This window comes from Phasianus colchicus, chromosome 1 (genome assembly GCF_987193195.1).
Source record: "Phasianus colchicus chromosome 1, bPhaCol1.hap1.1, whole genome shotgun sequence".
NCBI lineage: Eukaryota > Metazoa > Chordata > Aves > Galliformes > Phasianidae > Phasianus > Phasianus colchicus.
In genome coordinates, this window is record NC_143436.1 from 49,767,373 (window position 1) to 49,783,843 (window position 16,471).

Below are 16,471 nucleotides of genomic sequence, written 5' to 3' on the forward strand. Positions count from 1 at the left end.
AACTGCTGAGGATACACCTGATCCAACTACCTAAATCCACATGCTATCATTAACACCAGCCCAGCCTCAAGGCACAGGAGATGGGCACAGCAGATGGCCGGGGAGATCTGGGTGATGTGGGTCAGGTAAGATGCACGCTGTAAGCCTAAGGTTTTGTAGGCTATAAATTGCATTGGCAGTTCTGCAGTCTCACCAGCTGAACAAGAGGAAAGCTTTTGGTTTTTGGTTTGTTTTATTTTCTGAGTGGATTGAGGATTCACCTCGTCCAACACCTCTCGTATACCATAATGACGACCAAAACCAAATCTGACAAAGGAAACAATAAATCCAGGGCATGCTCAGACTGCCTGAGGAGCTCCGGGCCAGGAATTCTTCCACAAACGCATTGTAAGGACTACTTTTGTGCGGATTCATTGCACCTTCCCCACAGTTCGTGTTGAATCCCGACTGGGGCGGGGCGGCTTTTTGTGTCGCCTTTTCTTTCGGTTGCACCGAGCAAAGTCTGACAGTGTAACGCGTCCCCTGGCTGCGGGCGGCAGATTCACAGCTGAGCCGGTCCCTCTACCAGTCGGCGGCTGCGGCCGGGCGCTAGAGGGCAACACGGCGGCTGAAGGCACAACAAAGCGCCCGCCGCCGCCAGGCCCAACGCCGCGCACCCGCCGACGGGGCGGGCTCCCCTCAGGGCCGCCCGCCGAGCCCGTGCCTCACGGCGCCTGCGCGGAGCCGCCCGCCCAATCACCGCGCGAGAAGCCGCCCGGCCCAATCGGCGGCCTCGCCGCGCCGCGCGTCACAGCGCGCGGCGGCCAATCAGAGGGTGCCAAAGGCTCCGTCCGCGATGACGTCGCGGAGCGGGTGAAGGGGGGGCGCACGACGCGTGCGCGCGGGTTTCCGTTAGCGCTGGCGCGCGCGCGTGGCAGGCGTGAGAGGAAGCGGGCGGCGAGGCGGGGGGAGGGGAGGCGGCGGCAGCAGCGGGTCCGGCGCGGGGCGGGCTTCGCGCTCCGTCCTCCGTCCGCGGCACGGCCACAGGCAGCGCCCGCTTCGCCCTCGGCGGCGGCGTCGCCGCGCGAGTCCGAGAGTGACGCGAGGGGGAGGGCCGAGAGCCTCAGGCCTTGTAGGCCGCAGGGAGTCGGCGTGACTCGGCCGGGCCGGGCCGCCCCCGCGCGCTCAAGATGTCGGCGCAGGCCCAGATGCGCGCCATGCTGGACCAGCTCATGGGCACGTCCCGGGACGGTAAGCGGCTCTGCCGGGACCGGGGTGGGGGGAAGGGAACGGGGGGAGCGGGGCGGGGCCGCCGGAGCCCTCGAGGTCGCGGCGGCAGCGGGCGGTGATTGGCGGCGCCGCGGGGCGGAGCTGCCTTCGGCCGCCGCCGCTCCGGCGGAGGCGCTTCCCGCGGGCCCCGCCCAGAGCGGGGCTTTCCTCAGGGCGGGGCGGGGGGGCGAGCGAGAAAATGGCCTCGGGGCCGGGGCCGTCACTGCAGCGTCGGCCCGTCGCGTTGTTTTTTGACTGAAGCGTGACCCAAATCCTCATTGTAGTCAGGAGGTGGGACTGCTGTTGTCTCCTGAAGGGGGGTTTAGTTACCTAAGCAGACGAACCTCTCTTGTTCTTAGTTTTGTTGTTTTGTTTTTCTTTTTTTTCCCCCGCAAAAACCTTTTCTTGTAGCCTGATATTTAGAGGCAGCAATTTCGAGAGAGATGCTTTAGGCACAGCCAGGCTTCTGGTCGGTGGAAGATTCGATGGCAGTGGCCTGTAATCCAGAGAGCCTGGGGACTGCTTGAGAACAGGGGGTCCCAATAAGCTGTGTAGTGCTTCATTTATAAATGAGAGAATACCGCACCTGAGGGCTAGCAGTAATTAGAGATTACATGGGTATTCTGTGTGCTGTAGTTCCTTCTGCAGGCACGCTGCGTGTTTGTTGAAGCTTTGTGTGGAGTTAATGATTATTATCTGTTTCCTCATGCATTCACTGGGCAGGCCGCATGTGCTGGGATCAGTTGTTGGGGCTGGGGCAGCACCACCTTTCTGATGGTTCTTTTAATCCAGAGTTTTAAATATAATAAACCTCCTAACGAAAAGCATTCATGATGCATTGCATAAGGGTGTCCTGCGTGAAGACAGGAGTTGTACTCAGGGCTCCTTATGGGTTCCTTCCAACTCAGGGAGTTTCATTCTTTCGTAAATGCTTTGGAAAACTACCGTTATGCAGAAGTTGCCTTCTAGAGCAGTGCTGACTGCTGAGTTGTCAGCATGTAGGACCTAATGGAGCACATTGTTCTTGCCCCTGAAGATTTTGAGTGCTTCCTGTTGCAGCTGTGTGTGGCTGCACACTCAGCACAGCAGGATAGCATGATGCTTGTGCAATTCAGCTCATTCTGGTGTCAGCACCCTGATGGCTGTGTCTGAGAGCTTTGGAGAGCTGGATGGAAGATATAAACGCAGGAGACACTGTTGCAGTTTTTGAATGTGTTTTCCATTAGGCCATGGGAGATGAATGTGATTTACCTCTGAGAACTGCTAAGAAGTGAAAATGACAGTTAAGTTTAAGACCTAAACTGGGAAAAACAATGTCATACTAATTTCCTTTGCTTTTGTGAGAAAGCTGTTATTTTGCTGATTAACAGGACTCCCCCTTCCTGCCCACCTTCTAAATCCAGAACAGCATCTGCTGAACTGAAACTGACTGGTGGGACAGGAAGCTTCTAAATAGCACAGTGAGAGTGAGGAAAGATAAGGAGAAAAGGCTGTTTGTAATACTGGCTGCCATTATTGAATTAAGTGGGGAATTGAGGATCTCAGTGTAACGCCACTCTGGTTCTTAAAAAATAGAAAGTGTAGTGGAACATTGTTCAATCTAAAATGCTTCCAGGGACTGATCATCATCCTTTTGAGTGAAGCTGGTACTTAATAAATTCAAGGCCATGCTCAAGGTCATTGAAATGCTGCTAGCCCTGAGAGTAAAGGGGTTTTAATTTTTTCTTTTTCCCCCCCCATTTCCTCCATTACCCTTGATGAATCCTCTGTATCTAGCAATGTACAAATCACAGCTTTCAGTGGAATGGGACTGTCCATCTCTTGGATAGGTCTGGATAGGTTGCAGTTCATGATTCCCTTTGCACCTGTCCCCATTGCCTTTCATTTTCCTCTGCCTAGCCATAGAATTGACTTGAAAATGCTTCTAAAAATTGTGTATGGGTGGGACTGGTGTCTCATGTTGTTTAGAATGATCAAAATGTGTTTGAACGTCCCCATTAATAGAATGTTGTACTTACTGCAGCCTGGTGGTGTTTTTTTGGTGAGGGAAGGTTCCTAGAATGTGCAGGCTTAACATTCTCATCCATGGGAAATTGGAAGTTTGGTGTCTTCTGTGAGAATAGCGCTAACTCTGAGGTGAACTGAGAGCAAATGATGTTGCCTGAATATGTGGCCTATATTGGTTTTTCAGAGCTTATAATATTATCTGTAGAGGATACAAATATGCTTCAAAAGTGAAGTATTCAAGCAGTGTAGTTACTAAATGCTGTTAAATCTTGTTGAGCTCCGAGAAAGTCACTGTTCTGTGCTGGTCAAAGAGAATACCCGCATTGCTATAGGAATACTTACAAGGACCAAACTCAGCGAGGAGCTTCTCTCTTTCAAACAGAATTAATTGCCCAGCGTGTGGCTTCTCAGAACTGTGCCATGCTGGGCCTGCCCTTGTGCTGTGTCCTTTTCCCTGGGGCCTTGTGCCTGTGGGCAGGGAGAGAGCTGAGAGCTGTGTTTGATAGCCTGCTCCTTCCCTGTCTGAGTTCTGGTAGTGGGAGAGATGCGCTTGGGGTCAAACTGCTCTCTCCACGTGTGCTGCCTGGTACCTGCTGGGAGAGGCTTAAGGATAAACTGCTGAATAGATACTGTGGGTTCCCTAAATATTGGGAAATAACAAGCACGGAAGATAAGGTACTGACCCCATGTACTTACATCCAAGTGTTTTATCCGTGTTGTTTTTCAGTGCTAGCAGTTAAGCAAAATGACTTTGTCACACCTGACAGTTGTTAAGAGATTATTTGGAGGTGAATTTAGTGCTGCTGACCAGGGCTGTGTGAATTTGTCACTCAGATATATGGAGTAAGCTGAGACTGAAAAGTATGAATTTTTCAATTACTTTAAATGACTTTTCAGCTCTGAGGTTCATGAAATAGTTTTAATAGCATGGTTAGGTATTGCCTTTTTGTCATCTCTATGCTCTAGAAAGTGGGAATGATCCTTGCAAATAGGTTTGCAGCTGTTAAAAGTTGTGACTTTGCTTCTCTAGTGAAATCTTTGCATCATGCCATCAGTACCCCAGGAGTAGTTACTATTATTTTCATAGTGGCACAGCAGGGTCACTGCTTTAGAGAGCAGTGCAGGCCCAGGTGAGACCAGGACACACCTTGAAAAAGCCAGTATTTGACTTTTATATAATTAGCACTTCACCAAAGCCACGTTCTAGTCTAAGAACATGGCAAACTAGCAAAGTTGATGAGTTTCTGCATAGATAGATAAATACAGATAGATAAATGGTGTGCTTTTGAAGTTTACCTGTAGTCGTGAAGATGTTCTCCCAGGCTTCCTAACAAATACTGCACTGTGTAACTAGCAGGAACTTGTTAATCTTCGGAGCCTTTAAATGTTTGGAACGCATACATAAGTATCAGTCAGCCCCTCTGTGCTTCGCCTGCTGTTTGTTTGAGCTGTACAGGGGGACCTTAACCAGAAATCTGTAGCTGTGACTAGCAAAGCATTTCGTTGTTCTGTGTTCTTGCACTGAAAGTTTTAAAATGCAGCAGAGAACTTTGCACACAAAGAACTTCAAATAATGTGAATTTATCTTGTGTAAATCTTGCATGAAACTTATCAAGAGACCTTAAGAGCGAGTCCTCAGGAAATGTAAATTGGCCGCTAACACAGAGCCGCCTGTGTGACTGTGCAAATCTAACCTCTTCATGAGGAGAGGGAAGCAATGGCTTTTGTGTCACCGCCAAGTGAGTGCAAATACCCTCCCAGCAAAGGAAAAGCAGCGAAAAGCATCTTGAATGTGTGAATTTTAGCAGAACCTACCCCAAGTGTGGAACTGATTGCGGCTCAGAAATCTGACAGTAATAGCCACTCACACTCTGTGGAAAGATCAATTCAGCGTGGTTAGGTGGCTTGAGAGAAATGTTTGTGCTTAGTGAGTTGTGCCTGTTTGCTGGCCTCGTTAGTAAGTTTTAGTAGCCCAGCCCTTAGAGAGGTGTGTCGGGTATTAGCAACACTAAGTCAGAATTAGCTTTCCATGTGCAACAGCAGCAGTACCTCCTGCAACTGTATGAGGTTCTGCTAAGGAAAGATGCTGAGTGTTTGTTATACGATGCTTGCTTTGCTGATAAAATTTGATACACTGTCTTTAACGTGATATTACACGATCAGTAGATTCACATTTGTTCTACTGGACTGTGATGAAAATCTCTGAGGGCTGCTCCAAAAGCAATGGCTGCTATTTTATTACGATGGCTGACGATATTAGAGGTGGATGTTGGTGGTATGGCAGCAGGGAGGCAGGCTGACAAAATGGCGTCTGGTGTGGAAGTGCATATGAAGGAAGGGCCATTGCATTTCCCTGTGTGGAAAAAATGGCACCCATTGATATCTGCTGAAGGTTTGTGGAGACTGAACAGTGGATGTGAGAGCAGTGAGGCGGTGCATTCCAGCAGCAGGGACAGCAACAGCGGGTCACCTCTGCTGGTGCAGATTTTACAAGTGCGGCATGCAGGCTCTTTTTCCTTGCTGGTGAAAACACATTGCTAATAACAATGGCTGTGTTGAAAACTAGTGTTTTGTAGCTGAGGATTTGCTCTATCAAAAAGTGTTATTGCGCTCCTCATTGTAGTTTCCATGAAAATAAATGGGAAACATTACTTTTGGAGCAACCTATGCAGTATGGTATAGAAACGTGTTTTGGGCAAGGCACACTGCATAAAACTAGAGCTGCTTCTTGAGGAAAAAATAGTGATTTTTTTCTGTTACTTTTATATACATTTTACCAAGGATGGTATTTCTTCAGTGGAAAAAAAAAAGTCATTGGAAACGCTGGAGTGGCTTACAGTAATAGATATTGTCTCCTTTGACTTCTCTAATGTGCATGAGTGCTAAAGATCAAGGGTTAAATAAGTTGCTATTCTGAGCTAATTTAATGATTTACCTTTTGAAGTGGAACTGTAGGAGGTCTGAAATATTAGTGGTGGTGTTCTCTACAGCAGTGTTTAAGGCTGCTTCTAAAATTTAGATGACTGCAACTACTTGATCCTTGGATCTGTTTTCTTTTTACAGAATATATAAAGCCTTTAAGTACTCCTAACACTACTTTGGTGTTGGCCGTATGAGGAGTGCTCCAGCTTAAGTATAGTTTGCTGCAGAGAAGTACAGTGTGGGCTGTGTGACCTCTGAAGCCCTGGGTTTAGGAACGGTTACGTTCACGCTTCTGTGGGTGCCTCTGAGAAAGCACCTCTGAGTCTGCAGTATGCTGAGTGTTGGGTATAACATGGATCTGTGGGTCTCATTTGCCCCCTCCAGTAGCCCATGTAGACCCCAGAGGTCATGACCCTCTGCAGATGACTGATGTGTAGGCTGGCAGCAGGCTGCATCTTTTGCATTGCCAGCAGTTCTGTGCCATTCTGGGGGTACTGAAGCTTACAGAAGTCATGAGAAAATAAAATATATTTTCTTAAGAGGCAGTTGAGGTTTGGAAAGAGTTCTAAGAGGGATATACAATTCAGTTATCGGTAGGAGGTTGGACCCAGCACCTTTTCTTTCTTTCTAAATCAGAAACAGCATAGATTAGAAAGAATGGGGAATGTAGATAGGAAAATGTGTGTACCAGAGTGTTCTGTGTGCGGGAACCTCTCTGAAGGTCTGAAATACCAGACAAAGGCACTGTGCAGAAATATGAATGCCAGTTGCAGTGTAAATGTGGAATACATTTATAAGGCTGCCGTTTGATCTGTTCCTGGTGCCTCCTTATTTTTTCTGTTGTCTTGTCCCAGTTTGGTAATTGCAGTTATCATGCTAGCCCCTTAGGGGGAAAAAGCCCATGTTGCAGAGTCAGTCGCTAATTGCGTTAGAGATACGAACACGACGACCTCTAGATGTTGAGGTAATGTCTGTGGAAAATACTTCTTTCCAACTTTACCTAGGGAACCATCAGTCTCTCAGCAATTTCCTGGTCTTGGGAACTCCTCAACTGCTGCTAGCTTAGTGCCTAATAGCCGTCAGCTGCCTTTTTTTCAACAGTTCTCTTGATTTTTGTTCATTTGTCTTTATATAGAAGAATCTTTACAGTCAACGTGTATTTCTAGATGCTGTGTTAAAATTGCTGGCAGAGTCTATTATTCTATACAAACTGAACAATCTGGCCCCTTGTTTTATTTATAAAGGTTCAATGTATCTTTGCCTGTCTACATCAATCTGCAAGGGAGTGTCAGAAAGGCCCCGCATTCGCCGAGCCGTGAGTTATCGCTAACTTTTCAGATGTGTTAATGAATGTGGAACAAACGCAGTTGTGTTTTAAAACAAACAAACAACAACAAACTATGGATCCACCTCCTAAAAAGCAAAACAAAACGTGGAATTCTTTACTGCAGTAGCAGGCATGATTACAAAGGGATTGCTCTAAATTTTTAGCGGTGTGAGTAACAGTGGTAAGTTTAACCTCTAGAAAACCTATTGCTGAACTGCTTTGAAGCTGCCTTCAGCCTGTGGATTACTGGGTTTAGCTGCTGTATTCCTGCAGTCAAATTAAGCACGTGGTGTTCTGGGGAACTTTTGTTTGTTTAATAATCTGAAACTGGGCCCAGCTGAAAATGCTTTATTAGCATCCTATGCATGGAGCATAATTGTGATTGTATCATGAGAAAGGCTGAACGTGTTTTTTTTCTTAATTCCCCTCTGTCGTATTTACCTAAGTAATGATTTGACTTTTTGAATTGTTTAATAAATTCGAAATTCTCAGCATTTCCAGTCATCGAGTTGTAAAAATGTAGTAACTGCAAAATGCATCCATGTTCTTTATAGTAGTTGAATAAATGGATAAGGTTGCTATGTGAACTCATTGTATGTCTCTTTTCACTCAGCAACCCTCCTTGCTTCAGTAATTCACCAGTAGGTTTTCAATGATTAAACATTTGAACAAGTTTTTATTTTTTTATGAATAAATAGATGAATACTGAGAGAGATTAAGGTGTTTGTTTCATCATGCCTGTATCTTAACAGCAAGAGAGCCGTAGCAGCAATCTCTCTCCTGAATCTCTGTGACAATGATGTTATGACTTGAAGGAAAGCATATTTCCCCACCCTCTCTCCTTCCCCCCAAATACCAGCTGGTGACTTTGATTTGGAGACTTCAGGTCTTTCTCCCAGATGGGGTTCTTTAAACTTGCAGTTGGATGTCAGAGTGTGCACAGGTTGATGCCTCTGCTGATGCTGGAACTGCAACCTGCCATGATGAAGATGCAATTAAGATGTTCCCATCCCAACAAACAGCATGTAGGAAAAATGATGTATTATGGCTTATGATGCAGTTATATGCAAACATCTGTAAAATAATTTTGCATATAGGCTAAGTCCATATGTTTGACTGACTTTTTTTTCAGGTTTTTAAGCATTTAAATTCATTCCTCTGCCAACTCTTTATGCTACTCCTATCAGAAGTAAGAGGGTGCTTTACTTCAAAAAGCGAAACAATAAAATGAGTATCAGGTGGGATTCAGTGAAGACTCACTATGTATCATTTTGTTTATGAAGCTGCTTTTATTTGCTAACTGTTGCATAGAAATACATTGCTATTTCATACAAAACCTGAATAGAGCTTGTTTAACAAATGCTGTTGTAGCAAAGTATTTTAAAGCTAATACTGCCCTTCTGGTTTCAAGCACTTTTCACACTACATTTTTGTAGGGGAAGTATGAGAGTATTCTTGAATAGCACTGTAGAGCATTAAAATATGTATTTGTGGTTTTGGCTTTATTTGGCAAAGAAGCATAGAGTGTTTTAAGTTCTAGTCTCTGTAGACTTTCACTACATGACAGGACAGTGATAATGCTTTGCATGTAACTTGCAGAACATGTCTGGCTTCCCCAGATTTCTAACCTGGATTGTGTTGGTTTCTATGTTGCAGGTGACACGACCCGCCAGCGAATCAAGTTCAGTGATGACAGAGTGTGCAAGAGTCACCTCCTCAACTGCTGCCCTCATGATGTCCTGTCTGGAACTGTACGTAACTAAGTGTCTTGCTTCATTTAGTTAAGAATGGCGAAATTGAATTATGTTTGATCTTTTTTAGTATCTGTTGACTTCGTGGTTTTCAACCACAGGTTGGATTCATACCAACTTTTATATGAAAACTGAATTCTGTATTATAGAATACAGATTTTTTTTCCTCTCCATTTCTGGCACTGTATGTTAATTATTACTTAGAAATTTATATTTGTTCACTGTAGCATACAAAGCCTAGAACAGATAAGGCTCTTACAGCATAAATTACGTAGGTAAAGTTTTTATACATCAGTAGTGTTGCAACTAGCAGAAATACTCGTATACAATTCTGTACTAACACATGAAGTTACTTCCTTAAAACTTCCTGTTGGCACCTGAATGGGGAAAAGAAGTTTGTTTTTTTAATTCAGTTGCATTTTTGTGAAAGCAGTTGAAAGTATTATTAAGAAATAATTGTATTTCTAGAAGCTGAAATATATTGCACATGAGTGACAAAGTGCATGACATCCAGTTACTGTCGTATTTTTACAGATTTAAGGCAATTTAAAAGTGTCTAGTTGTAGTATATTAATAGCTTGTCTTTGATTTTTGATTCTGTATCAGAGGTTCCTGTGTAGGAACAAAGTGCTCTGACACGTGCCAGTAACTTTTCTAGAGCAGTGGTGCTTCACTTTGGGGTGCTTGATTAAGGTAGCTTACCCTTTGTTAAAGGCAGGGAAGTTGTGTTACACTGATTATGGAAAAAGAATGTACATGTGGGCCGTTACCTCAAAACAGCTGATAGATGAGATGAGTGTGATGTACTGGGTCTCGCTTGCCTACTGTTCTTAATGCAGCACTTCAGTAGGTTTTCTTATTCGCGTTGGCATATTTTCTTACCCTACAGCAGTGGAGAAAATAAGCACTGGAAAATATGTCTTAAGGACTATTTGAAGTATTAGTAATAAGTATTATTAGTTTCCTGTACCTTACTCTTTGAAATGGCTGACTTGATTGGAGTCTTCAGTGAAATACAGAATAAAGTCCATTTCCAAGATGAAAAACTGGAATATGTACACCTGGTAACTGGTTTACTTGTCTTATCCTTCAATACGAGTAGCTGTCATTTTAAATAACCATGATATTTCTGGTAAATCAAAGGGCTTCAAAGACTCATGCCTATACTAAATTTGTTGCTTTACTTATTTTGGTGCTTCTTGTACGGATAGACCAGTAACTACACTTCTTCCTTCCCTTCTATGAGAAGTCCCTAGAAAAGTGGATGCAACTTTAATTATTATGAAGCATGTCATCAGGAGGCAAAATGAAAGGAGAACTGAAGTAGAGAATTTGAGATTTGTCTTAATAAAAAAGGCAATGGAATAGAAAAGCTCCCCTTGTTCAGCCCCTCTTTAAGGCTTGTGCCTCCTTTGCCTTGTCCTCATGTGATGTGTTAGGTATTGACTGAACATAATGTGTGCTGAAGCTAAGGCAGTGTAAGTGTTAACAATTTGATAACAATGCTTTATGTATCATTATTGTGTATGTATAGTGTGCATGTGTAGTTTTTCAACGATTTTATATGTAACTCTGAAGTGGGGGGGAAAAAGGAAGATGTTCCTCTTTTCCCATCTGTTATGTTGTCTGGCACTTTGGTTGTGTGATGAACGAAAGACCTCATGGCTGGAGACATAAGTGCATGCTACAAAAATTTCTGAAGTCATTGTTCAGAATTCACAGAGTACTTTTAGAATATTAGTTTGACAGCTTTCCACTGTGGTATAATTTCCATAAACAAATACTGTTAGAATGGCTGTTGTTAGCAAGTAAGAGTTGTTTATAGTTCTAAAGGTTCTAGGTAGCATCCAATAATTCCTCTTACAGTGCACATCAGGCATGTAGGCTGGGCCTTTCTATGAGTGTGTTGGTTCTTGCTTTTAAAGCTCTTCTGTCTCATTCTGAGTTGTTCTGCTGCTGCTCTTGGACTATTCAATGAGTATCCATCACTTGCTTTCTTCCTCAAAATTCAAGTAGGCATCAGATGACAAAATGTGATCCATGATGTCACTCTAGATCCAGAAGAACAGTGACTAGCTTAATGCTGTCAGTGGGAGTAGTAGCAGGGGACTCATCAGAAGCAGGCATTATATATTACCCATCCAGTGTTCTGCTGTTCAGTGTTCTTAAGAAACACGCTTCCTACCTTCACAGCACGGCTATTACAAGAGCAGAAAGCAAATAGTGTGTCTGATGGGTTAGTGGTGTTTTGGGAAATGAACATGGATTTATTTCCTGAGTTTTGAGAGGAAAATTTGTAATGTATCTTAATGTTCAAAATTGATATGTGATGAGCATTGTGTGACTTTGAATTCAATACTAGAATCTTACACTTATCCAAAAAATAAAAAGTTCTGTTGATCTGGGTTATATGGTTAAATCTCTTCATTGACTGCATTATCAATACAACACTAGTGTAATTGCCAATTTTTTTTTTTTTTGCCATAAAATAATCTGCCTTCCTCTGAATTACTGCTCCCATCTGCAAGATGCAGAGTTCTGTGCTACTCCATTCCACCCACTTCTTCAGAAGCACTTGGGGAAGACGCACAGATGTATGAAACAAATAAAACTACTGCTATCAGTAGAATATGTTATTCAGTTTGTTCTTTAATGGCAGAATACCCAAGACTCCACTAAGGAACACTGATTCCGTGCTGATTTCCCTTGATGATAAAATCATGTTCCCCAGACTGCAGTGTGCATCAGCAACAGTAGTGCACACTACATGTTTATTAGAAGATTGGAAAGTTTCTGTTTTGTCCAGATTTCCGTGAATCTCATCTCTTCTGTCTTTAGATGTAGTGTCTGTTTCTTGCTTTTTCAGAATACTGTATGAGTTCTTCTGTCACTTCTGGACTTTTTAGAACATTTCAAGTTGTTATTTTCATTAGATGATTGTGATCAGATTTATCTTTTGGCTATCGTTAAAAGTGTTTATTGGGGGGGGGGGAAAGACCACAAAACAGCAACAAACTCACAAATGATTAAAGGTTTGAATTTTGAGTTTTATTAGGAGATTTCTAATGTCTAGATGGACAACAGTGCACAGATTCTGACTCCTTAGAGTTTCCTTTTGCACTCTTTTGTCTTACTTTCTTGTAGTAGCTTGTCATGGTAAAATAGTCCTTCCCAGAAGCCTAAATATTTGACTGAGGGCTATAAGTCATAAAAACTAACTGTGTTTCAAAGTTAAATTTTCTTCTGGGTGCTTTGCCACCAGAACAGTTCTTTCTGCTTCAGTTACCCTTCTCTTTCATGGAAATAATGGGCTGTGTTGAAGGTATTGGAAGACTGTTGAGTCCTAACAGCAGGAATGTAAACAAAGGTAATAAACTGATGGAGGATGTTATAATTCTGAATGTATTGTGCCCTGTGATTGTCTTGTATGTGAAGTGTGTTGTTAAGTTTGCATCAGGCAGATACTAAGCTAGTCAGTAAGATGGCAGAAATGACTTTGTATTTAGGATTATAAAATGATGCCTGTTCAGAACCTACTTTTTACAGTGCCTCTTACAGATGCTTTTCTGTTTTTAATTGACACTTGTTCATGCTTTGGTGTTCTGCTTTTTGAAGTTGATCACACTGGCACTGGTTCTTACATATAAGTCAGTAGTTTGTGTTTGCTCATTCATTTCAAGATGAGGATTTTATAATGAGATTAAGTCTTTGAGTCCTGTCTTTTAGGACACGGAAAGTCACTAAGACAAAAAATTGAAATAAAAATTGCTGAGTGATAAAGATTCAACACTTGCTTTACCTCTTTAGCCTCAGTAAATGCTGATAGTCCTGTGATGGTTGATACTTTTGTTGTTTGCTTTTGTTTTTCAAACCATGGTTTTTCAGTTCCTTCTCATCAGTGTTACAAAAAGGTTTTTGCACATCTGTATACATATGTATATGTGTGTGTATTATGACATTAGAATTGAAACTACATGTGTAGAAGTCAAATGACTTCTTTTTAATGGTGTGGCCCCCTCAAGTAACAGTCTCTGGATATACATGCTATGCTGTCTACTGCAGGTTTTACAAGATAGGCAAGAATGTGTTTTTTCCATCTTTGTGAGTATGTGTCTGAGTTGTACTGGTTAAAGTGATAATGTAGTGACATTTAAAGCAAATACCTTCAGTAAGGTTAAAAGTAATAAAGTCCTGAACATTTACAGTAGTAACTGGCAGGTTGCCTTTGACTGCCCCAGCAGGTCAGTGCTTCTGCAGTGACCTTTGTTTGGTTGTTTTATTATATTGATTGTCCTTTCCTGTTGAGAGGTAAATGTCACAAGTATTTTATGTGGTCTTGCAAATTGTAGTTGAGAAATATCTTTCTATTGGGTGAACTTTATCTGCGTTTGTGTGCGTTTGTTGAGGTATGCTGCTTTTTGCATTTTGTTTTTGAAGTCCTCAAAGTATGCTGTTGTTGCAGCCCTACAGTTAAGTGCGTTGTTAGATGCTCATGAGTTCCGTGCACCCAGCCCTTCAGGACTCATGCTGACTAAAACAACATTGACTGGGACCTTGGTTGAGCAACATGCTTTGAGACGTGATTATCTTTAAGCTTATTAGGGTGGAATTCTGTTCCAGATGAAGACACCTATATTTAGGTTCCATCTGGGGAGCTCAGTGTCCAGGATCTATTTCAGATGCCACTGGGTGTCCCTCTGAGGGTGGGCTCAATGTATATGGTCTCATTGCACTGTACTGCTCAGATCCTTTTACTGTGGAAGAGCAGTTGGGTCAGTCCTCACATCTGCAAATAGGTGTATTTAAGTACTTGCATTTAGGTGTCTTCATCTGGAGCTGACATCTTTGTCACTAGATCCATAGGCTTGGTGGAAGTATTCCATGCTTAAAATTCAGTTGTGCTGATATGATGATTTCATGTTCTGCTAGAGGTTATCAGCATATCAGTTTAGGTCTGATTTGATCATGTGAACTGCTTTAACCTTTGCAAATGAAATTAGGCTTGCATAAGCCACCTTGATTCACAGTCATCAACCTAGTGGTGATGAATTTCTGTATGCTCTGTTGAGACAGTAAGTGATCACATCAGTCTCTTTGGAGATATTCTTAATTAGTTTGACCAGTGCTTAAAGAACGACTTGCTTTTACCACATTCCATTTTAATGAGCGTAATTTATGTAGAAGAAGGGTTGGGTTGTTCATTTTTTTATCACTGCTCTTCAGTATGGTTATCTGACTTTAGCATTTTATAGCCTGATTATAAATTAACGTTAAAGAAACAGATATTTAAAACTGAGGCATTGCTGCCAGCTTTATCTTTCAGTGAAAATCTATTCTAAGATACCGAAGCCTTCAGAAGTAGGTAAAATTAAAGAGGGAAACATTTTTCTTGACACTCTTGGTAGAGGGAGAAGTGTGGTACCTCCAGAACACATTTCCCCTCAGATCAGAATTTCGTAAACAAATTCCTTTGCTGAACATGAGCTGTTTTGGTGGGGCTACCTTTTTACCTAGAAAGAATTCTCTATGAAAATGCTGTTCAGACTATCACCTCTCAGAACACATCAAAGATGCATGCTGTTTTTAGAAACTTTGATAGTGTGTGATACTCTGTCACACCTCTCAACATCAGTCCTTTGCGTTTTAAGTAGGTTTGGCTTTTATATGCTTCTCCTGCAGACCTTACTGTGTGCATCCAGTAATCTAATATTTGATGTCAGAAGAATATATAGTGGTTGTAAAAGCATGAAAATGAGAAGCTTCTTGTAGATTGCTCAAGACCTGAAAACAAAATCTTAGGTTCATGGTTTCAAGAACAGCACCACGTCTGATGGTTTAGTCTCTGTTCAGCTACTAATGTCAGCTTCTTTGAGTACACATTTATTTTTCATAAAAGCTCCTCAGCTTCTGTGTTGCTTATATTCTGGACCGCTTCTTTCTTGCCTACATATACTGAACCAGGGCAGTGATCTTTCTGTACCAGATTTGATTGATGTGGTGTCAAGCATCAACAGAAAGCTAACATTTTCCTGTGTTAATACAGTTCTATCCATTTTCATGGATTGGATGACAAAAATAACTACTGAATCATTTCAGTATGAGGTTTATGGAGATTAAAAATGAGTTATCTAAACCTCAGCTCTAGGAAATCAAGGATCTTTAATTGTCCACTTACAGTGAACAAAAGAAGAAGTGGTACAGCAAACAGTTAGTAAGTTGTAGGAAGTCACTTTTTTTCTTAAATAGAGCTCTGCAGCAGCAGAAAATCCGCATGTGGTTGCTAGACTATTTTCTGGACTAAATCTTCAGCAGTAAACTTCCTTTGAGATGAAGATTCTCAAGATAGGAATTTTTCTGAAGTTAATGTTTTGTAAAAATGCAGTAGCTGCAAAAAGTCCTGATGGTATGTATGGCTTCTCATATTCAATAAACCAGTTATGTCTAGCCTGAGGACTCAATTTTGCCCCCCTTTCATTGCTTTGCTCATCAGAATTCCTCTGTAAATCACTTTAAGTAGCATGAGTCTGTCTAAAACTTCACTGCTGATGCGATGATTTTATGTGCATGCTATTTAAGCCTTCAGCAATAGGTTGAAACCTGAACATCCCTTATAGCCACCTTCTGTTTCAAATATGATTGATCTTGAATGGTTGGCTGTCTTTGCCTTGATCTTGAATGGCTGTTCTTTGCCTTTGGGGAAAGGCACATCTTGGCATCGTATTGCAACGTGGACATGTGGAACATGAAAATAACATCTTGCTGTATCTTCTGGCCTTCTTCATCTCCTGTCCATCTACTTTGCAGGTGGTCATATGAGCCAAACTATGTGAGCTTCCCTGTGGTTAGCAAGATCCTCAGCAGTTCCAATCCAGTGTAGACTTTTGACAGTAATGAATCATCCCTGATATGAACCAACTTTGCCTAACTCTGCTTAACATATACCAGAAGCGCTTTTTAACATGATTTTTATGTGTAATGTGTAAATTGGCTGAACTTTTAAACAGTTCTAATGATAGAATTTCTTCAGCAGCAAAGCCAACAAAAAGGAATCCGGTTTCATTTGTATATGCTTGTTGTTCCTCTCTGCTATGCCCCATGAGCATTTAGAAGGCTCTGTCTGTTAAGCCCCATGAGCATTTAGAAGGCTGTGCACAAAGCTGGATTGAAGAGAAGGAAGCAGTTCAACACTGTTTCTTCTCATTGTGATGCTAACAAA

General features: G+C 42.3%; 1 protein-coding gene across 3 annotated transcripts in view; it reads left to right on the forward strand.

Annotated features, from left to right (window-relative positions):
• The first annotated feature begins 921 nt into the window (after positions 1-921).
• The window catches only part of LUC7L2 (LUC7 like 2, pre-mRNA splicing factor), a 30,693-nt gene continuing 15,143 nt past the window's right edge, over positions 922-16,471 (forward strand). Inside the window, exons 1-2 of one of the 3 annotated variants that reach the window (XM_031600324.2) lie at positions 922-1,230; positions 9,161-9,255. In XM_031600324.2, coding sequence (XP_031456184.1) covers positions 1,170-1,230; positions 9,161-9,255 — 156 coding nt within the window. In that variant the 5' untranslated portion in view covers positions 922-1,169. Of the gene's footprint in view, positions 1,231-7,421; positions 7,493-7,523; positions 8,743-9,160; positions 9,256-16,471 lie in introns of those variants that run through there. The other 2 variants (XM_031600326.2, XM_031600325.2) reach the window with 2 other exon arrangements.